The sequence below is a fragment of the Agelaius phoeniceus genome, chromosome 11, assembly GCF_051311805.1.
Source record: "Agelaius phoeniceus isolate bAgePho1 chromosome 11, bAgePho1.hap1, whole genome shotgun sequence".
Taxonomy (NCBI): Eukaryota; Metazoa; Chordata; class Aves; order Passeriformes; family Icteridae; genus Agelaius; species Agelaius phoeniceus.
In genome coordinates, this window is record NC_135275.1 from 17,812,616 (window position 1) to 17,832,306 (window position 19,691).

Genomic DNA, 19,691 nt, shown 5'->3' on the forward strand with positions numbered 1-19,691 from the left:
GGGTGCCAAGCTTTTCCAGACTTTTCACTCCTCTCATTTATTCCAAATATCTCTGTCTACTGTGACCGTGCTCGCAGGGGTCTGAGGATGAGGGAAGAGACAAGGATCTGACTCCATGTTTCAGAGGGCTTGATTTATTATTTTATGATATATATTATATTAAAACGATACTAAAAGAATAGAAGAAAGGATTTCATCAGAAGGCCAGCTAAGAATAGAAAAAGAAAGAATTATAACAAAAGATTGTGTGTCAGACAGAGAGCCTGAGCCAGCTGGGCTGTGATTGGCCATTAATTAGAAACAACCACGAGACCAATCCCAGATGCACCTGTTGCATTCCACAGCAGCAGATAACCATTGGTTACATTTTGTTCCTGAGGCCTCTCAGCTTCTCAGGACAAAAAGTCCTAAGGAAAGGATTTTTCAGAAAATACCATGGCTACAGTCCACAGGCTCAAAAACTCAGCCCTTTTCCAGAGCAGACAAGTCAAACACTCCTGAGCCCATTCCTGCTCCTGCTGTAATTCCTGTCCCACAGAAGTGAGTGGAGGACACAGGAGCTCGAGGTCTTTCCCTCCTGGGGCAGCAGTGGGCACTGAGAGGATCCCAGCCTGGCTTCCACCTGCACCCTGCCCCTGGTGCCAGCCAGGCTGAGCAGAGCATGGCAGCTCCCAGGGGATGCTCACACAGCCCCAGGACACCCAGCCCAGCCACACCAACCCAGCAAAACCCAGAGCTGGGCTCAGCCAGCTCTGAGCACAGCACAGAGCAGTGAGGAAACCCAGGAATGGGGCTGGGTATGGGGAGAAATGGGGGAAACCCCAGGAAGTTCAGAAGAGGAAGGGGAAAGAAGCTGGGTGATAAATTGAAATGTGCAGCAACCTTCTTTGCCTCACTTTGGCTGTGCTAGAGCAGACCTTGACTGCAAAAGACACTCCAGGTTCCTGAAAGGCAAAAGAAAAAAAGGAGTGAAACAGAATGAATGGAAAGGCAAAAAGAAAAACAAGGAATGAAATCTAACCCTCAGCTGAGGCTTGCAGCAGCACTGAGAACTGGCACTCCACATGTCATGTAACAAAGCCCTAAGCCTTGGAGTGCTTGGGGATTTCTGTAAGGTGACAGTTCTTGCCCTAGCACACAGTTTGGCCACTGCCTGGCTCTGTGCTCACATTTCCTGGCTCTCCCAGCCCACAAGGCTGCTCAGCCCTGTGTTTTGGGCCACCCTTGGTGCACTCAGCCAGCCCTGGGCCAGCATCCCTGAGCCACAAGAAGCAGAGGATGCTCCTGCAGGTGCCTGAGAGCCCAGGCAGGGCTCAGCTCCGAGGGCAGGGCAGGGCAGGGGCTCTGCTGAGGGATTTTCCCTGCCCTGCTGCTCCAGTCACAGCAATTCTGCATGACAGCAGCTGCTCTGCCCCATGGAGGCAGCACAGCCCTGACAAACAGGACAGTCAGTGCTCCTTCAGGACATCCCTGCAGCACTCCCAGCTGTTACACTTCTGATGGGAGAATTTAAAGGAATCTTGTTAAAGATGTAGCACAATGTCAGCATTAACAGTTTCCTCCTGTTTTGCCTTCCAAAGTGTCCTGTCCTACGGAGTTTTATTAATACAGGTTGAAAATTCCAGATTTAAAAGCTAATTAAATCCCACTTAAAGCTTTCACAGAGGGGATTAGCTGGAACTTACCCACTGCTTATGCTGCTGTTTGGTTTGTGTGGGGAAAATGCAACTAAAAACACCTTTCCCAGGGACACCAAAGCCAACTTTACACGTTTGCACGTGGAGAGAAATGATCCATACAAATAAAACAAACCAGTCCACACCACCACAGTGAGCCTCTGGTCACAGCCAGTGCACAGTGCCTGTGAAATACCAAACCTTCAAAGATACCAAACCAGAACTTGGGGAAATTTCCATTTTATATCTGAAAAATTAAAATTATACTGTTCCATTCTGTATATGGCCTAAGAGGAACAAAACTTGTATGTACTGTCATTGGCCTACATATAAGAAAAGATATAGAGATAAAATGATTTACATTTTTAGATAAAAGGCAAATATGTTGGAGTATAGAAGTATCATCCAACTGAAACTAAATTCCAATGCATTTGATTTCACTCACCTGTCACAAAATGCTGAATGGAAGAGCACAGGCAAATTAAACATTCTTCTGTTTTATAGAAAGGACAAAGTCAATAAACATGTTAATTTTTACATTTATTTGACAAAATTGTGTACACAGTATTAATCTTTGCAAAATAATAATTGTGTATGCACAGTGGATGGTTTTGAGACCAGAGTCAGGGACACAGTGTGTGACAACATTGCACAAACAGTTCTTCCACAGAATCTTAACTTTCCAGTATTAAAATATATAAAATAGAGTGTTATTTATTGTGGTGAGGTAAACATTTCTTCCTTCAGAGAAGCAGTGTGGCTTTGATGCCCCTTCAAGAAAGCTGCTAAGGATACCCTTCTCCTTCATTCTGCCAATAACTACAGACCTAGAAGCATATTTATTGCTGTTCTAATGGTCACACATTTTTTCCTTGAGCAATATGTAGAGAAAGGAATGGAGAAGGAAAAACCTGCAGGAATTGATGATAGCAACCCATCTGCACTATTTGTGTCAGGAGCCAAAGATTAGGGCAGATAGTTCATTTTGAATATAACAGTTTTAATGGAAACATCAAGAAAAATTTATTTACATTTTTCTAAGCAGAACACGGCATTGATTAGAGCTGCTCAAAAAAATCACAATTAGGAATTTATTTCACAAATTTTTATATCTCTGCCCATTTACAAGACCAGATCATAATATCCCCTCATTTGTTCACTGTTCAAATTTATTGATGATTTTCAGCACATAATTCCTGGGCAGAGTGAGATTTGTACAAAGCTCTTTAGTTACACAAGATCTTTAGTATTGCCTTCTGCTCCCTGAATGAATGATTTGTGTAACTAACAGCTTGAATTTTGACTGCTACAAAAGAGAATATAATCAAAATGAATCTTGGTCAATACCTGAGTCCTGAAACTTAGGGTTTTTGGTTTTTTTTTCTTATATATACTTTTTCTGAGGCCTGAGAAGTCAAATACTTTAAAAATGGAAAGTTCATTTGTGTTTTATTCCCAATAAATTAGAAATGGTTGTTGGAAGGCAAATCAGATGAAGAATTCTCCATGCTCCTGAAAGAAAACTGCTTCAGTTTCTCATCTTGTTTTAAAACCTCACAGCAGTCCCATTCTCACAAAGAGGTTATTTTAAAAAGTTAGCAGCCATTTCCTTAGTAGCAGAAACATCCTCCTGGAGCCCCCTGGATGGCATTGCTACACCTGGAAATACAGCAGGGCATTTCTAAAAATCAGAAAATAAATGAATCACATTTCAGTGGTTTATAGGCACGGTAAGAGTGGAAGTTCCTTTCACTACCAACTTCTCAGTCCCTTTTCCTATTGTGAGGTATCCATTGGCATCAACAAAAGAGAATCATCTTAAGGCAAAACCAGTGATTTCCAAAAAAAGAAAATAAACATCATTCATTTGAATAAAAAATAGGATTGTAAGCATAGCTTTTTACATTATTGCAAAAGTCCATAAAAAATATAGGGAGACTGTTAGTTTGCTGACTCTTTACAATATAAAAAGACAAATAAAAATATTGTGAAATAGGTGACCTAAAAGTGTTTGATTAAAGAAAAATTCTGTTTACAGAAGTCAATTATTACTTATTTTGTCTTATCATGAGTTTATCAGTGACAATTTGGGAAAGAGAGACAAAAATGAACTTTAGGGAGTGAAGTATTACTTATTACAGTTGTGACTAACAAAATTACCAAAATTAGACAAAGACATACAAACTTTTGAAGATTGTAGCTGCAAAATTTCCAAAGGCCAACTTGCAAGCTGTGGCCTGGGCTGGCCAGGTATCTCCAGTTAAGTCCTGATCCCTGCCTGGGAGAACTCCATTAATCCTCTGGAACAACAGCAGGAATGATGCCTTGTGAAACACAAGTTTTCCATGAGAATAACCTTCAAGGTGTTATTTTTTGGCCACACTTGCCACTGCCTTCTTTGCTGCATCCTCCAGGTCATTGGCAGACGTGATGGGGAGTCCACTTTCACTCAGAATCCTCTGGGCTTCCTGGACATTTGTTCCTAAAAGAGAACACTGGCTATAATTAGTAATTAATACTAATGAATAAACGAACATCTCCCAGCATGCCTCTGAAAAATCAGGTAATGCCTCAAACTACAGATCATTTCAGTCTAGCATCAGATCAAATGGGTGCCTCAGACTGAGCTGAGGAGAAGGAGCTCCTGATTCCAGTGACAACTGTGACAGACAATGCAATCTGAAAATGGCACTTGTGTGCACAACAGGGGCCTGGTGGAGATGAGAGGGGCAGTGCAGCATCCCCCAGAGCCAGCAGGGACATCCAGCAAGAGCTCTGGGGAATGGACCCCGTGCCAGGCTCTTTTAAAGGCATTTATTAGCCACAATCAGCTACAGCTAATCAGTGAGTCAACAATAGCTAAAATTCACCTGTGATAACTGAAAGCTGCCAAATGAGCTGTTGAAAGGCAAAGACTTGGGTAATCCTGAATATTTAACCAGGTTTAAGCTGCTCCTGAATATGCTGTTGCATTTTTACTAAAAACAGGGAATACAAAGGTCCCTGAAGTAATTCAGCATGACACCAATCCCTCCTCTGCTGCTGCACTAAATTATGATAATCACAGAAACATTTAGGTTGGAAAAGACCTTTAAGATCTTCAAGTATGACTGGAAACCAGCACTGCCAAGTCCACCAATAAACCATGTCCCTGAGTGCCATGTCCACTCCACCTCAAGGAGAAAATATGATTACACAGCATAAGGGCTCCAGTTTGTATGGAAAAAGCTCAACTTCAGTCAACAGACTAATGCAAAGGAAAGGAAAAAATACAAAGCTGAAAAAGATATTTCAGGAAAATACATTTACCCCACTTCCCTTGTCTAAAAGACAAGAGCATCACCTTCCCATTTGCTCTATCTCATTCCTTTTGGAAAACTAACAGAAAATCTGAATTCTCCAGAGCTCTCTGCAGCAAAGCCAAGTGACACTTTTGATTACTGCTATTCTCTGCACCACAGAAGAACCTGGAGTCAGACATCCTAGTGAGGAAGCAGAATCCACACTTTGGGGTCACACACTGGTCACAAGCACCCTGAGCTGGGCCTCTTTAGAATCATTTCTGTCCTCTCCCATGTCAGGTTCCCTGTTCATTTGCCACGCCAAAATGCTTAATTACTTTGTAATTCCTCGACCTAGCAAAATGAATTTTAATTCTATTTGGAGCTATACACTAATTATACCTTTAATTATTAACCAAGCAAGAAGCATTTTCTTTGCTGTGCAACTTCCAGAATGCTCATTTTAAAGGATGATTTTTCAATTTTTTTTTTTTCCCAGACTTCATAAAACCTCTGAAATGGTACCACAGAAGCAGAGCAATTTCAAAAGCCTGTTTCATCAGCATGCTCAAGTCAGGATTGCCACTCCTGGAGTTGAAAGGGACCAAAGGCATCCCTGTCACAGCACTTTGTGATGGGAGAGGCAGGATCAGGAAGAGGAATGTGGGACCCATGTGCTCCCTCTGCAAAGGCTCTGGCAGAACAGGTCATGCTTCCCATGGCTGTGCAGAGGACACGCTGCAGGCTGTGTGGAGGGAGGTCAAAGGCATCTGAAATCTTTGACTGAAGGGGGATTTGGTTGCTTAGTAACACCCAGAACTGTACAGAACTTTTTATACAGGAAAAAAAATATTATGGGCAAAAAAAAGAGCATAATGTTTGATTTTTGTTCAAGTATCCTATATAATATAATGTGGAGGCTGCTACTTGTCAGCCCAGCACTGCACAGGGGAGGCAGGAGCCATTCCCAAGGTTCTGCTCTCTGGAGTCCCTCACACTTTTACACTGATTCCCAAAAGGTTTTGCCTTTCATTTAGATACAAGTGTGATAAACATTTAAAACAGTCAAGAATGTACTGATCTTTCAAATAGGATTCTACAAGACAAAGTGTTATGAGGAGAAAAAAATGGAAAGAGGGAAATTTTCCTGGAAATTTTCCCACACAGAAAAAAAATATTGTGGTTTTTGTGATAACCATGTATTTAAAACTAACTTTTGTTCTTCACTAAGTGGCCAATATTAATTTATTAACGGGTCAGAGAGGGAACAATACATTGGATCTGTTCTGCACTGCATTGATTGCTCTCCACAGCACTTGTCTAACATGCATTACAAAATCAATACAAAACACAGGCCCCTGAGAAGGGAGGGGGAGTTTATGCAAGGAAATGAAATGATGAAAGCTGAAAAAAAAAATCTCACTGCAGACAAAAGTGTATGGGTACATTTTGTATTTCTTAAATAAAACACTTTTATAGGCAGGCCATACAACTAACCACACTTTTCAGCAAGCACTTCCTTTGCTATAATTCTCTTTTTTTTTTTTTTTTGTGATAGCCTTTTATCTCATTGTGATTAAGTATTTTAGCTATGTGGAGAATATGGAGATTATAATGAGCCTGCTAAAAGCAGAGGTAAAAGATTTAAAATTAAACATTCCAAAACCACTGGAAACATTTAGGAATCTACAAAGAACACCACCTTGTTGCAACAGATGTTAAAATAAACAAATAAAGAATCCCACTATTCCAGCATTAACCTCCTGCCACTGGATGGTGTCAGAGAACTGTGAACAGAATCCCATGCCCAGGGATATCAGAATATCTGCCCTTCCCCTACCCTGCAGCCAACTGAGAAAATTCACAGGGCTGGAGGCTGTGGGGCTTTTGTTGTTGCTGGGTTTTATTGTTTGGGGGTTTTGTGGGTGTGTGTGTGTGTGTGTGTTTGTTTTGGGTGGTTTTTTTAACTGGATTCTATGAAGAGAATGGTTTTCTAATTAGAAGTTTTTGTCTTCTCACATCTCTTACTGTCAACAACACTCCCCAGAAAACCTGGGAAGATGTAATTTTATCGGCATGCACCTTCAGGCTTTGTAATCTAAACATCCTCCTGCTGCAAGCCTGGCTTCTGGAGCAGCCTCAGTCTGTGTCAATGCAATCTCACATTTCCACTTCTGTGGGCCTGAAATCTCTGCTACCAGTAGCAAAGCACATGTACTCATTACCAAAAAAAAATCCTAATAATAAATTTCTGTCTAAGCATGTCTCTACCAGTGGTAAGGTTACACCAGCACTCACTGGGAGAGCGTGAATGAAAATCAAACCAATAAAACACAACCACAGGCAGGATTTGGATTATGTTCCCTTACTCACTTGGCCTGCCATAAACCCATCAGGAACAGCCTAAATGGTCACTGCTCAATGCTGAAGCTTAGAGAGGATGCAGGATTCTGCAGTGCCATTTCTGGCTTTTCAGGTAAATAAGCTATAAGGGATAAGACACTGTTATATACGTTTGCTATGTGCTAACAAATAGATGAATAATATAAAAAATACTCTGATTGACCCCAAACATTCTGCTATGACAAAAATAGTCACAATATGCAGAATGTCAATTATTATTAGAGACATGAGCAGGTTGTGCCCATGGTACAGGACCCCTAGCAGGGGTCCAGCTTGGCCATGCTGCACTGCTGAGTGCACTGAGCCACAGGGATCCCCAAGAAGGGATCCAGGCAATGAATGCACTCCTGTCTTCCCCCAGCCTGGTAAACTGGGGCCTCTCAGGTCCCAGAGACAGGTATTGGAGAATCAGGTTTGAAGTTCTAGTCAACCTTCTTCAACAACATTTGATTTGAGGTTTGGCTGGTGCAAGGCTCTAATGAGTGACCTTTAGGTAGGGAACACACAAAGTTTTGGTGGCTCACACATCTCCCACCTCTTGGCTCTGCAGTCAAGAATAAACCAGCTTCCACTGGCTATCTGTAAAAGACAATTAAACTCTATTTTATTCACTCCATTTGCCATTTCCTACCTTAAACCTTCCCCAAAGAATATTTAATCTCTCCCCCTACCTCATGTTTACATCCTAACAGGGAAGGGCACATTTAAATTTGTGCTGAATGTTTAAACCCAAGATGTCTGCATAGGCTGATCTAAATGAAGCTGTGTGACTTTGCAACATCCCATTCTTCTCTCTTGACAGGCAATTTGGGATACTAAAAATCAAAAACTATACCTGCAAACAAGATACACAAGCTGGAGCAAAATTCCACTTGTGTGTAAAAGATTTCTGAAGACACTAGAATATTTCAGATTCTGAAGAACACACAAGGTCACTGATCACATGAATGAAAAATATAAAAAAATTTTGCATTCAGACATGTGAATAAAAAGCAACTTGTTTCTATCTGAATTCCAACCTATTAAGTAGCTATGATTCCTACTAGTCCTTCTTGCCCTATGACCAGAGAAGGAGAGAATTCATTTTCTGAAAGAGAGAGGATGTAAAATTTCCAGCATAGGAAGCAGATATCTAATTCATAATTCCTTTTTTATTCTTTCCTCTTTTCATCTAACTCTGAGCTACATAAATGAGAAGCAAGGCTTGGCTTCCCTTCAGCACTCCTAGTCAGTTTTCACAAAACTTAAGTGAAGTGTATTACATTTTAAAGGGAAAAAAATCCTGCATAAACCCAGCAGCAGTTACTTTTCTATCTGTAGAAGATGAAATCTGGAATGTGTGGATTCTCCATTTGTCCATGAGCTTTTTAAACAATAATCCTGTGTCTCAGCTGGTGAGTTCTTTACTGATAAGGCAAGCAAACATATGTAATTATGGAGTTACCATTTTCAAAGAGGAGAGTAATCCTTTCTTTATCCACTGGTAAAACGGCTTGTAACTATTATACAACTGAGAACAAAGATTTGTCCACAGAATCCTACTAAATCAAGACAGATTTGACTGATTAAAACCCCAGTCATCAAGACACTTGTAGTACAGTGCATGTGGGCAAAGAGTCTTTAAAGTGCAGGTCACAAATCTGTTAGATTTATGGGAATAATCACAAACCTTCTGCTGGGAAAATGTTCAAAATGGAAACCCAAAAGAGTGCTTGCTCCTTTTTCTCCTTTTGAACTGTAAAATGTAATCAGGGATGTTTTAAAAAGTCTTGGATAGTCTTATTACTTCTACAGTGCTCATTATTAATTCAAAATCCTTATAAGTTTAAATAACCTGGTGTGAGTTCAAAGAACAATGAAGATGGTAAGGGATGCAGAGGGATTGATTTCTGAGGAAAGATTAAAAGGACCAAACACACGTGTATTGCTTGGTTAAGTGATTAAGGAGGCAGAGAAAACAGCAGTGACTTGCTAACAGTTCCAAAATACAACATCTGAAGGTTACAAACATCACAGCACTTTGTTTAGGATGAACATGAGGAATATGAGGAGGAATTTAAAAGAAATTAAAAATTAAAAAATGAGATAAAGATTAAAAAAGTGGGAGTTTGCTGTATTATTCTGGGAGAGAGCTTCCTAAAGAAAACGTGGTACTGCCATTTCCAGAGTCAGCAACCAGCCTAGGAGAAACATGCTCACAGCTCTAGGGAAGAGTGAGCAGTCCTGGGAAGATGGTAACCCAAAGATGTCTCCATTTAAGTCTGTATTTGACACTCTGAAGATTCAGCTTTGATCTCTGTGGGTGGAGCAGCAAATGACTCAAAGGTCACAGGCACAAGAGGAACAAGCACCTCTGCAGGGCTTTCACTCCTCTGTACAATCATGGAATTACCAAAATTACAGGAGAAAGGCCAAGCAAACACAGTGGCAGACCCAGCAGATTGCAGTTTAAAATGACCAAGTTGCTCTTCATGTTTCTTTTATAACAGTTTCAAATATCACAACAAAAACATCTTGTTCACAGGAAAAACCAATGGCTTTTGCAATATCTTCACTTAAAAAGCAGCACTTAGAACAGTTGAGAAGTCTCACAGATCTGACAGATAAACTTTTTCCCAGCTGTGAAAGACAGGAAAAGTTTTTTTGCTATGACAAAAAGTGAAACAGCATTGCCTAGAGCTGATAAACAATGAGATTTTATATAATGAAACTTTTCTGCTTCTAAGCAACATCCATCAGTCTCCTTCATCCATATTCAACTTTTTACTCAGTCTCTAAAGGTGTTGACTGCTGCTACACCATCCAAAGAAAATTTTCACAATTTGTTTCTAGAATCCATTTTAGGGTATTTAAACTTCCAGCAGAAGCCATGCCAGCACGTGCAGTGCAGCACAGAATGAGGGAGGGGAAGGCTCTGCTTTCTCCTGAAACACAAAGGGAGCATCCCCCTAAGCAAGGGCTCCCTGGGCACTCTGCATCCTCAGGAATCCAGGGAGGGTAATTTTTGGAAAGTAAAAAGCCTGAGGTACTCAAAACATGTTTTCCTCTCCCTATCACAGTGTGAAAACCACCTCAGTATTGCATCTCATGTCCATGAAGGGATGCACTTCCTCCTTTCATCACCACTGCAGAGTGACAGGACATTTTATGCTCTTTACACACACACAAACATGAATATGGATGGTTTTGAGTAAGAACCTTAAAACTCACCCAGAAATCCCTCTGTTTTCCAAACCTACTTGCCCAGAATGAAATATTTTCAGCTTACCAGGGCTGTGTGCTGATTGCAATCAAGGCACTTTTCACTCAGTGGCAGAAGACTCTCCCTCCTTCAGGGCACTTCTCAGAAATTACAGGCAGAACTCCACACCCACTGCCATTAAAGGCTGTAGCTGCCAAAGAGTGCTTGTCCTCCCCTCTCTATGGCTTTTTTGTTTCTTGTGAAACAATGCTGGATGCACTAAAGAAAAAATATTCCTTACCATTACCAAATCTTCTGGTTTTTATTGGATTTTAGCTGGACTGGGGGTTTGGGCAGAGGAAGACGTTACAGTAATTTCTCTCTCAAAAATACTGTTTCTAACATCTTTCTTTTAATTGGCACTGATGTAAATTAAAAAAAAAACAACTATATTTTGCTGCAGGTTTAGCAATAATAGAATTGCATTCAGTAAAAAAAAAAAACCTCCCAGTAAACATAAACTTGCATCAAAATAATTCCTATTTGCATTGCAAATCTTACAGGCAAACTCATAACACTTCCATTGCAAAATTGCATTGCTTCCAGTACCATCAGGGTCCATAAATGCAGAAATATGAGTTTATTGACTTCAGGTTGTGCTATGGCTGAAGAGTTGGACATTTTCTTATTGTGTGGGAGTAATATGTAAAATAATTTCTTCTTTAGGAGAAGAAGAAATTCTGAGTGAATTACTGAGATCCTGAGGGATGATTTTGTCTGAATCCAGCAGCACTCACCTTCCAGTCTGACCACCAGAGGTACTTTCAGCTCAAGCTCTTGGCAGGCTTTGGTGATACCATTGGCTATGATGGCACAGTTCACAATCCCACCAAATATGTTCACAAGGATTGCTTCAACCTGCAGGAAAGAAACCAAGGAGGAATTGAGTGGGGTCGTGTTTGTGTTTTGACGTTGTGTTTTTAAATAAACACAGCTAAAAGATCCAAACCAATTCCTCTCTGTCAGGCAGATCCTGATTTATGGAAGGTACAAGCTTCACCTCTGCACTCAGAGAACTTGAGTCTGAGTCTATTATTGCTCCAGTGTACAGAAGTGATTAATTGTCTTGGTCTAGTCTGGCATGGTAATTAATGTCATAATTAAAGTATGTACAAAAAAAAAAAAAGGGAATTTCTACTTATAAATATTATAAATATAAATAAAAAGATCTTATACAAGCAGTAGTTTGATTATTTTTAAAATGTATTGAACAATCATCAGAGGTTGGAGCTCAGAAAACACAGGGCATGAATGTGTGATGTACATGCAATGAAATATTCATGTGGACACTTCACAAAACAATCTGGATCTTCACTTTATCACAAGCACGACAGAGGAAAAGGTAATAAACTTGCCCTGACTTGATAAAGAGGAGTAAAAATCCCTTCTAATTAACAAGAAGAGGCATGTAATGAAGAGCATTCATTACAACAGGTTAACTGATAACCTCAAAAAACTGCTATTCATCAGTTTCTGGAAACTGCAATTTCTCCACCCAATTCACAATTAACTTGCCCTTCACAACATACAAGACATTAATACACAAAAGATATTAATATGATTTCTTTCCACTTGGTAAGGCAGCAGAACATGAACCCAAGGCCATTTTCCAGGCTCCCAAGCAAGCCTTAGCACCTTGAGGACACGCCAGGGATGCAGCCCTGCTGCTCCTCATCCACCCTGGGGCTAACCCACAACATTTGGGGTGCTCCACAAGAAGCTCCACTGGGTGTCACAAACAAGCTCTGCCAGAGCTCTGTTGACTCAAAACCTGAGAGGATAAAGAAGGGGTTAGGTGTGAAGGAATGAAATATCACTGCATTGCACTGGTGCAGGATGTCAGCTGCAATTACCTCAACTCACTGCACCACAGGAGGGGACTCAGCCTGCCCAGCTCCAGCCAGCCAGGCTCATACCAGCACCAGGAAAACTCCCTGAGGCCACCACGTTTATAGCTCTGCACAATCGGGTTTTGCATCTCTCCACAGACAAAATGTGACAATTCACTCCTGGGATGTGCACTCACACACAGCTCAGCACTGGTAGCAATACTGCCATCCACAGTACAACAGGAAAACACAACATCCCAGCAAATGCTTTACTTCCCATAAGACAGGGACACCTTTCACTAGACCAGGCTGATCAAAAGATGATCCAGGGCATTTTGAGTTCATGGAGCCTGTGTATGGCTCACGGCATGCCTTCCTCATCCCGGGCAGAGCAGAGGCACCAGAAGGAAATTTATAACCCAGTCAAACAAGAATATACAATTTAATTGATTTTATAACTCTTCCTTATACTCACATTAAATGCATGCATTTACCAGTTAAGGGTTTTGTGGATTTTCAGTTGGTGATGCCATTGCAGTCATTTTTTTCACCTTTGTGTTACAAAATCCTTAACTCTGCAGAAGCTACAAGAGTAAAACCATAGAAGGCCCCTTCTCTGCCTTTTTCCCACTGCTTGTGCACACACAAACATTCCTGGTGTCAGCAAGTAAAACCTAAGAGGAAAAACAGAGCCATTCCAACTCTTATCCCATTAACCCTTATGGCAGAGATCTCTCTGTGCAAAACCCTTTGGTGTTAGAGCACCCTGGTGATGGATTCTAACAGTGGGACATGCCACAGACAGCACTCCACCCTTCCAATACATCCTCCTAATTCAGGGACATTGCAGCAGACATGTGGCAGATCAACTTAACCAAGTGTGTTTACATTAGTAGAGATCAGGAGGAGGATTTTATGCCCACTACAGATATTTTAATTCCTAGCGCAGACTTTTTCATTTAGGGATCTGCTTTTCAGCTTTCAAGCCGAATTCTAATCATGTCTTCTAATCCATTGGCAGCAAGAGGAAAAAAAAAAGAAGGAAATTAGATGCAGCTTGGATAATTGATGTTTGTGTACTTGGCTTTAATAAAAATACACTGTTAAATTAGAGAGGAGTCTAAAAGGATTCAATCAATAAGAAACTGAATCAGGTAGGGAATTCGATCTTGGGTTTTATCCTAATCTTCCAAATAAGCCAGAAGATCAGTTCCAATGATGCTGAGATTCACTTTAACTCTGCTGAAATCTGTGAACATTGTTTATATATGCTTCTGCAGCCTGACTAGATCCTGCATTTCCAGCTGAAAGAACTTTAGCATTCAGACACAGTGGATGGATGAAGGGGTTTTCAGTGTTTCATGTGCACAGAGAATGCACTGTGTCTGTATTACTTAAGTCTGTGAGAAAAATAAACCTCCTGTAGCATATCAGAACCATTATATACCCACATGCTCAGCATCTAATGCCTGTGGACTGTTAGACACACCAAGGAGAGGGCAAACTGCCTGCATGCAAGACAGGTTACTAAATAGCATCATTATTCTAATAACCATTTTTACCTACCAGAATGACTTATGTTTTTTGTATTCCAGCAACATTGCTAAGGAAACAAAAGGTAGTAGCATATCCATGGGTCAAGACTTTTTAATGCAGCAAAACAACTGACAGATGTGAAATCCCCACAAAATGTACTTGCAACTGATTATGGATTCCTCTGGAGAAATAAGGGAACCCACAGTGGCATGGAAACATCAGCACCAGTGTTGGTAAAAGCCCACAGTCTCCTAGGCTTCAGCACCAATGCTGGGATGCCAAAGGAATGGAAACTGAGTGCTGCACTATCACTGTTTTCATGTTAGATTTGGTGTTAAACCCTGGCAAATACTGGAAATATCCATTAATCCCACAGCTCCTAAGTGCTGTATGAACAGCTATGCAGACTCAGAGTATTTTCTCTATAGATGAAAGTAGATATATTTGTGGATAGCTATATCTATGTAAAATCCATGTCACTTTATTACTAAAACTTAATAGCTAATACTTAATAGTTAACTTAATAGTTTTAATTTCCAGTCACTTTTTGGTAAAGCCAACCTTGACAATTCTGCTTTGAATGTTTGGCACCAACAGAAGCCCCACACTGCAAATAAATGTAACTGTGTACTAACCAAAGTATTGGTGTTAGGAGGTGACTGCTGGAACTGTATTGGATCACCAACACCATCCTCAGGGCTCCCAGGTTCCACAAAACTAAGAGCATTTTAGGTAGCACAGAAGCAGCTTTAGCATAGCTGGCTGCTCTCTAAAATCAAATCGAGTGTGTGTGCATTTACTATATTCTCTTCTTATTACTTTCTCTAGAAATGTTCCCAGCTTTAACATAATGCAGGCTGAGAAGTGATCATCACACACTTAGGGATGAACAGAGGCAGCACCATAAAGCATTCCCCCTTTCCACAGCCCACCTATAAATCCATTCTGGGGCTGTCTGCTGACCTTCTGAGCCTCACCAACCACACCAGCCCTGCATGCAGCAACAGAGAGGACAAAAGCTTCACACTGGCAAGCTGTAGCTCCTATTTCCCATTTTTGCTGTCACCACAGAACAAGAACAACAGGTGTAGGATTACACTGTGCTGCAGCACCAACAGGTCCTTCCTACAGGCAAACTCTGAACCTCACATAAAGCAGACATCCCAACACAGATGAGGTTTCATCAGCACTGGGAGATGACCTAAACATGGGCAGCCCCATAAAGAAGATGTCCTGCTCTCCTCCCCAGCACACAAACATCCCCTCTCCTGTGCCTAATTTCTGCTCATGTACTTTTGAGAACCTTTTTCACAATCCTCCCCACATTACCTCATCTGCTGACACCAAAGACCTGCAACAGTTTCCAGTTACTCAGTGTCCTTTGCATGCCTTGAGACTTTGTACACATCTCTTCACACAGATGCATGAACATTCACAGAGTGAATATAAATATTACAAAATATTATATTTATCAATACAATCTCTGAGCTCGCTGGAAATTGTGACTTTGAAGTTCAATCCATGCATTTTAGATGAAAACAAGCTATTCAGCAACTGTCAGTAAAACTACATCTGCAGCACATTAAAAGCTGCACTAGCTAAGAACGTGCTCATGGTTTGTCTCTTGAAGCCTGAAAAAAAACCACCTTTTATTTTAAGCAAACTGAATTAATTTATGGACCCCTCCTAACTCTTTCATCACCTGTAAGTGTATCCAGAGATTGTATTAGTCAGGTTTCCTTCTCCAGGATGCCACAGGACACATCTGTGTGGAGGACAGTGGCTTTGCATGGTACAGCTGGCAAACATGGTCCTGCCTGGAGGCTCCCAGCAGTTTCTAAGGTTAAAACATGCATTGTATCTCCCAGTCTTTCTGGTCAGCACAGTCATATTTTGTGTCTACAAAAGCACTTTCTTTCACCAAATGAAGTCATTAAATTGCCAGGAAATGAGTAAGAAAAGCAAGTTGGCAGCTCACTGCCAGGCATTTGTTTCTTCCCTCGTCCCTCCAACAGAACAAACAGCAGAAGGATGATATCAGATCACTCAAACATGTCCCAGACTGGGGATGCTCACACTGCTGGATGCTGGGACACAAGCAATGAAGATGCAGATGTATTCCCAGCCCAGGGAGGGGGAAAGGTGCTGTCACCTACAGCTGGAGCCAGACACCCAGTACTGCAAATCCAGAAGCCTGACAATCACTGTCATGTAAAACTTTCATATTCCCATTCTGATTTTCAGAGATGCTTTATACCTAAATCCCAGGAAATCCCAGTTAAAAGAAGGGCATTGCCTTTTAAGAGGTGAATAGCAATATTTAAAAAAAAACAACAAACCACTGGGATACATAGTTCTTCACTTTGAGCCTAATGTAGTGCATTTAATCCTTCCTACTAGTCCACTGGTGTTTAATATTCATTCATTCATAGTTTACCAAACTTGTTTCAATGTGAAAGAAGTAGATTGTATTCAATTCTCAATACAAAGTAATAAAATGCCCACAGTTGTGTCTTCACTCTTTATCCTTCTGCTCCAACAGATAAATACATTTTTATGTATCTCTGTATTATTACAGCTTGGACCACAGGTCAAATGTAACTTTTTATTATTTGGTTTTCAAATATTACTCTAATCCTCTATCTTTTTATATCAGAGAACATTTATGGTTCATTTGAAAATAAAGATTAAGCTTTCTTTATCTGAGCAGTATGAAAGATTTACAAACACAAAAACATTTCCTTAAAACACCCACTAGAGGACAGTGCAATTCAATGTGGGAAAGGGAAATAAAAATCTCTTTGGGGAGGAGAGCAGGGTTATTTTTTCTACTTAAAGCCAAACGATATGATTTAACTTTATAGTAAATATGCAGAATATCATTCTGTCTCTTTGGGATGAAACTTTGAAAGTCTGAAAGTGCTAAGTGTAAGAAGGTTGAATCAACAAACAGCAAAGCAGGAAAGCTTGCAGTCAGGTGAAGAAATACTGACACAATGCAGTTTTGAATGTCTTGCACTACTCTAAAACAGGTCAAGGTTTATAATTCACTGGCAATGCACCTGTTGCCCTGGCAGGAAAGGAACTCTGATGAACCTCCAAAACACAATTCAGATTTTTCTGTCTGGGGCACCCCAACTACTAGGTAGGAAAAGCAGATGAAGGATTTTGCCCAAAGCTAGTTTTTGGTCTGTATTCAAGAGGTTCCTGAGCAATGCAAATCTCACTGAAAGCAAACACCTGGTTCTGCCACATCCACGGTTGTATGTGGAGCCCCATTCTTGGATGGCAGATGAGAGGGCAGTGCCTGGCTGGCACTGGGGGAAGCCTTTTTGAAATGCATCTCCTTTAGTGCTGTGCTGAGAGTCCCAAATTCCACATTTTTGCAAAGTCAAAGCTTTGTAGGTTCAGTTTCTGGCGTGCTGAAACAGCCACCTACAGCTTGCAGTCCTTTCTGCTTACAGCAAATCCAGGATCTAGAACAGGACAGGAATTTATTGGCTTTTGCTGGTTTGAAAACAATTCAGCAACAATGCTCTGCTACCTGAGCAGACTCCAGGGTGTGGCCCTTCCTCGGGGTATGAAAACCAGGCAGGCCAGGAGGGTTTGGAGCAGGGAGAGCTCTGGTGCTCTGCAATACCAAAGATACCCCCCAGAATGGACCACCAGGAACAGCCCTGCTGTGGGATTCTGTCTCAATTCTCTGTAGCACTGACACAAAAATAAAAATTAAGGGATCAGAGCTCATTAATGGAATGAGATGAAATGATGAGTGGCAAATTACACATCAGAGTACCACAGTGGAAACAGTCCCCAGAGACTCTCCTTCATTTCATTGCCCAGTTCCAAGTAGTGCATGTTTTGGAAACAGAAATACTCCAATTCCATCCACACAGCTTCCTTCAAATTCCAAAATATCATGGCAGGAACCTCCATTTCAGTGAATTTCAGGGAGAAGTGTCACACCAAGCCTGTTTTGGGAAGGTTTCCTCACCTGCAGGACACACACTCTGCCCCCCTGAGCCCTGGCACAATCACATCCATCACAATTATCCATCATATCCCTTGGTCTGGGACCAACTTGAGGTGAATTTAGGAAGCTGCAAACCATCCCTGCCTCCTGTGCCTGTGTTCCCACCTGGCCAGACCTCAGTCAGGTCCTGCCCAGAAGCCACATCCCCCCCAGGTTAATGCAGAGCAGAGCTAATTAATGTTCTTCCACTGATAGGAAGCACAAGCAGCCCCTAATATAATCCTTATTTATGATAATAAGGGTAAAGAATAAAGAGAAGGAAAATAAAAGGTTGAGACCACAAAGTACCATTCTGAAGTATTCTTGAGAATAAGGACAATGGCCTTTAGTATTGTTTTGGGGACATAATGCAGCAGGCAGTTAATAGAAAAATTGTATTTTTGGTGCAAATATGGCAGGATACCTTTTCTACCAGATCATGGGTATTTGGAATAAATTTGTTCTGGCTCTCATTTAAATATCTGAATTCAATGTGATGAACCCCTAGATGAGCAGAGCAGACTTCAGAACAATCCAGGGAAGACAACTACTTACACAACCACATTGCAAGACTGAAATAAGCACACATTGCCAGCTCACGTGTGTCAGATGAGAGCACAGTATTTCAGATTGCCTTTAAATTCCTCTTTGTGCACCCAGAACTAAGGGCAGTTGCATGTTTGGGCCTGATTTGGGGCATATTAATCCAGCAGAACCAAGAGGCACACACACCACCCCTCTTTAGGCACAAGCAATGAACACTGGTCATTAAATACTCAGGGAACTCCTATTGACTGCTCCATATTAGCATGGTAAGTTATAGACACCCTCCAAAGCCACTCATCCAAGGCAGTTTATACAGCAGCATGACTGCAAGTAGTTCCTCCACAACAGCAAAGTCTATAAAAATTGATCCAATATTTGCTGAATTTTGCCTCTGCAAAATTCAGATTAATTCACTTAGATTAATTTCTCAGAGGCACATCATACACTTTCTCTAATGTTTTCACTGCCTGAAGTTTCAATTAGATTTTTGCTAAGCAATAATCAGCTTTCTGAAAAATAATGCAGCATTATTGAAGCATGTGACACAGGAGGTAGCAAGGTGTCCCTGTTATTCCAACATGTTCTGCCCTGTTCTGCACAGTTTCATCATCCTTTAAGGGGTGGTAAAGTCAAAAAGGTTAGACAAGTTTAAATGATTTGAACTAACTGAAATATTCCTCAAAAGAGGGAGCACCTGGAGAGCATGGACATATAGATATATATGATGGATATATGGATATAATGGACATCATGGATACATGATAAAATGGAGCTGGTGCAGGACACAATCCACAGGGTGGGCTGCTGCCAGATGAGTTTTTCAAAGGGTAAGTCACACTGGATGGTGTGCTGTGGTGTGTGGCACAAACCTGGCAAATTACCAAAGCCAGTGCTGTTAAATGGCACAATCACAAATATCCACAATGAGGCTGACTGAACAGAACTGCTGATTTGATCACTTTCTGTACAAGACTTTCTGTTGAATTCAACAGCCACCTAAAAATGAATGTATTATCAGTTTGGAGACATCTCAAGATGCTTCTCCTTTCTTCCTTCTGGTTTGACTTTCTCCTAAATCCAGCTAGAATGTGCCTTGCTCCAAACAGAGAGTTGCTTCATAAAACACCAAAACCAAATCATCAAAAAACCAAAGCCGCAGTAAGCTCT

The 19,691-nt window shown here is 41.0% G+C and overlaps 1 protein-coding gene across 2 annotated transcripts in view; it reads right to left on the reverse strand.

Moving 5' to 3' along the window:
• Window positions 1-2,195: 2,195 nt before the first annotated feature.
• The window catches only part of SUCLG2 (succinate-CoA ligase GDP-forming subunit beta), a 107,318-nt gene continuing 89,822 nt past the window's right edge, over window positions 2,196-19,691 (reverse strand). Inside the window, exons 10-11 of one of the 2 annotated variants that reach the window (XM_054640022.2) lie at window positions 11,339-11,459; window positions 2,196-4,158 (exon numbers count right to left, since the gene is read on the reverse strand). In XM_054640022.2, coding sequence (XP_054495997.1) covers window positions 4,043-4,158; window positions 11,339-11,459 — 237 coding nt within the window. In that variant the 3' untranslated portion in view covers window positions 2,196-4,042. Of the gene's footprint in view, window positions 4,159-10,418; window positions 10,821-11,338; window positions 11,460-19,691 lie in introns of those variants that run through there. The other variant, XM_077184630.1, reaches the window with a different exon arrangement.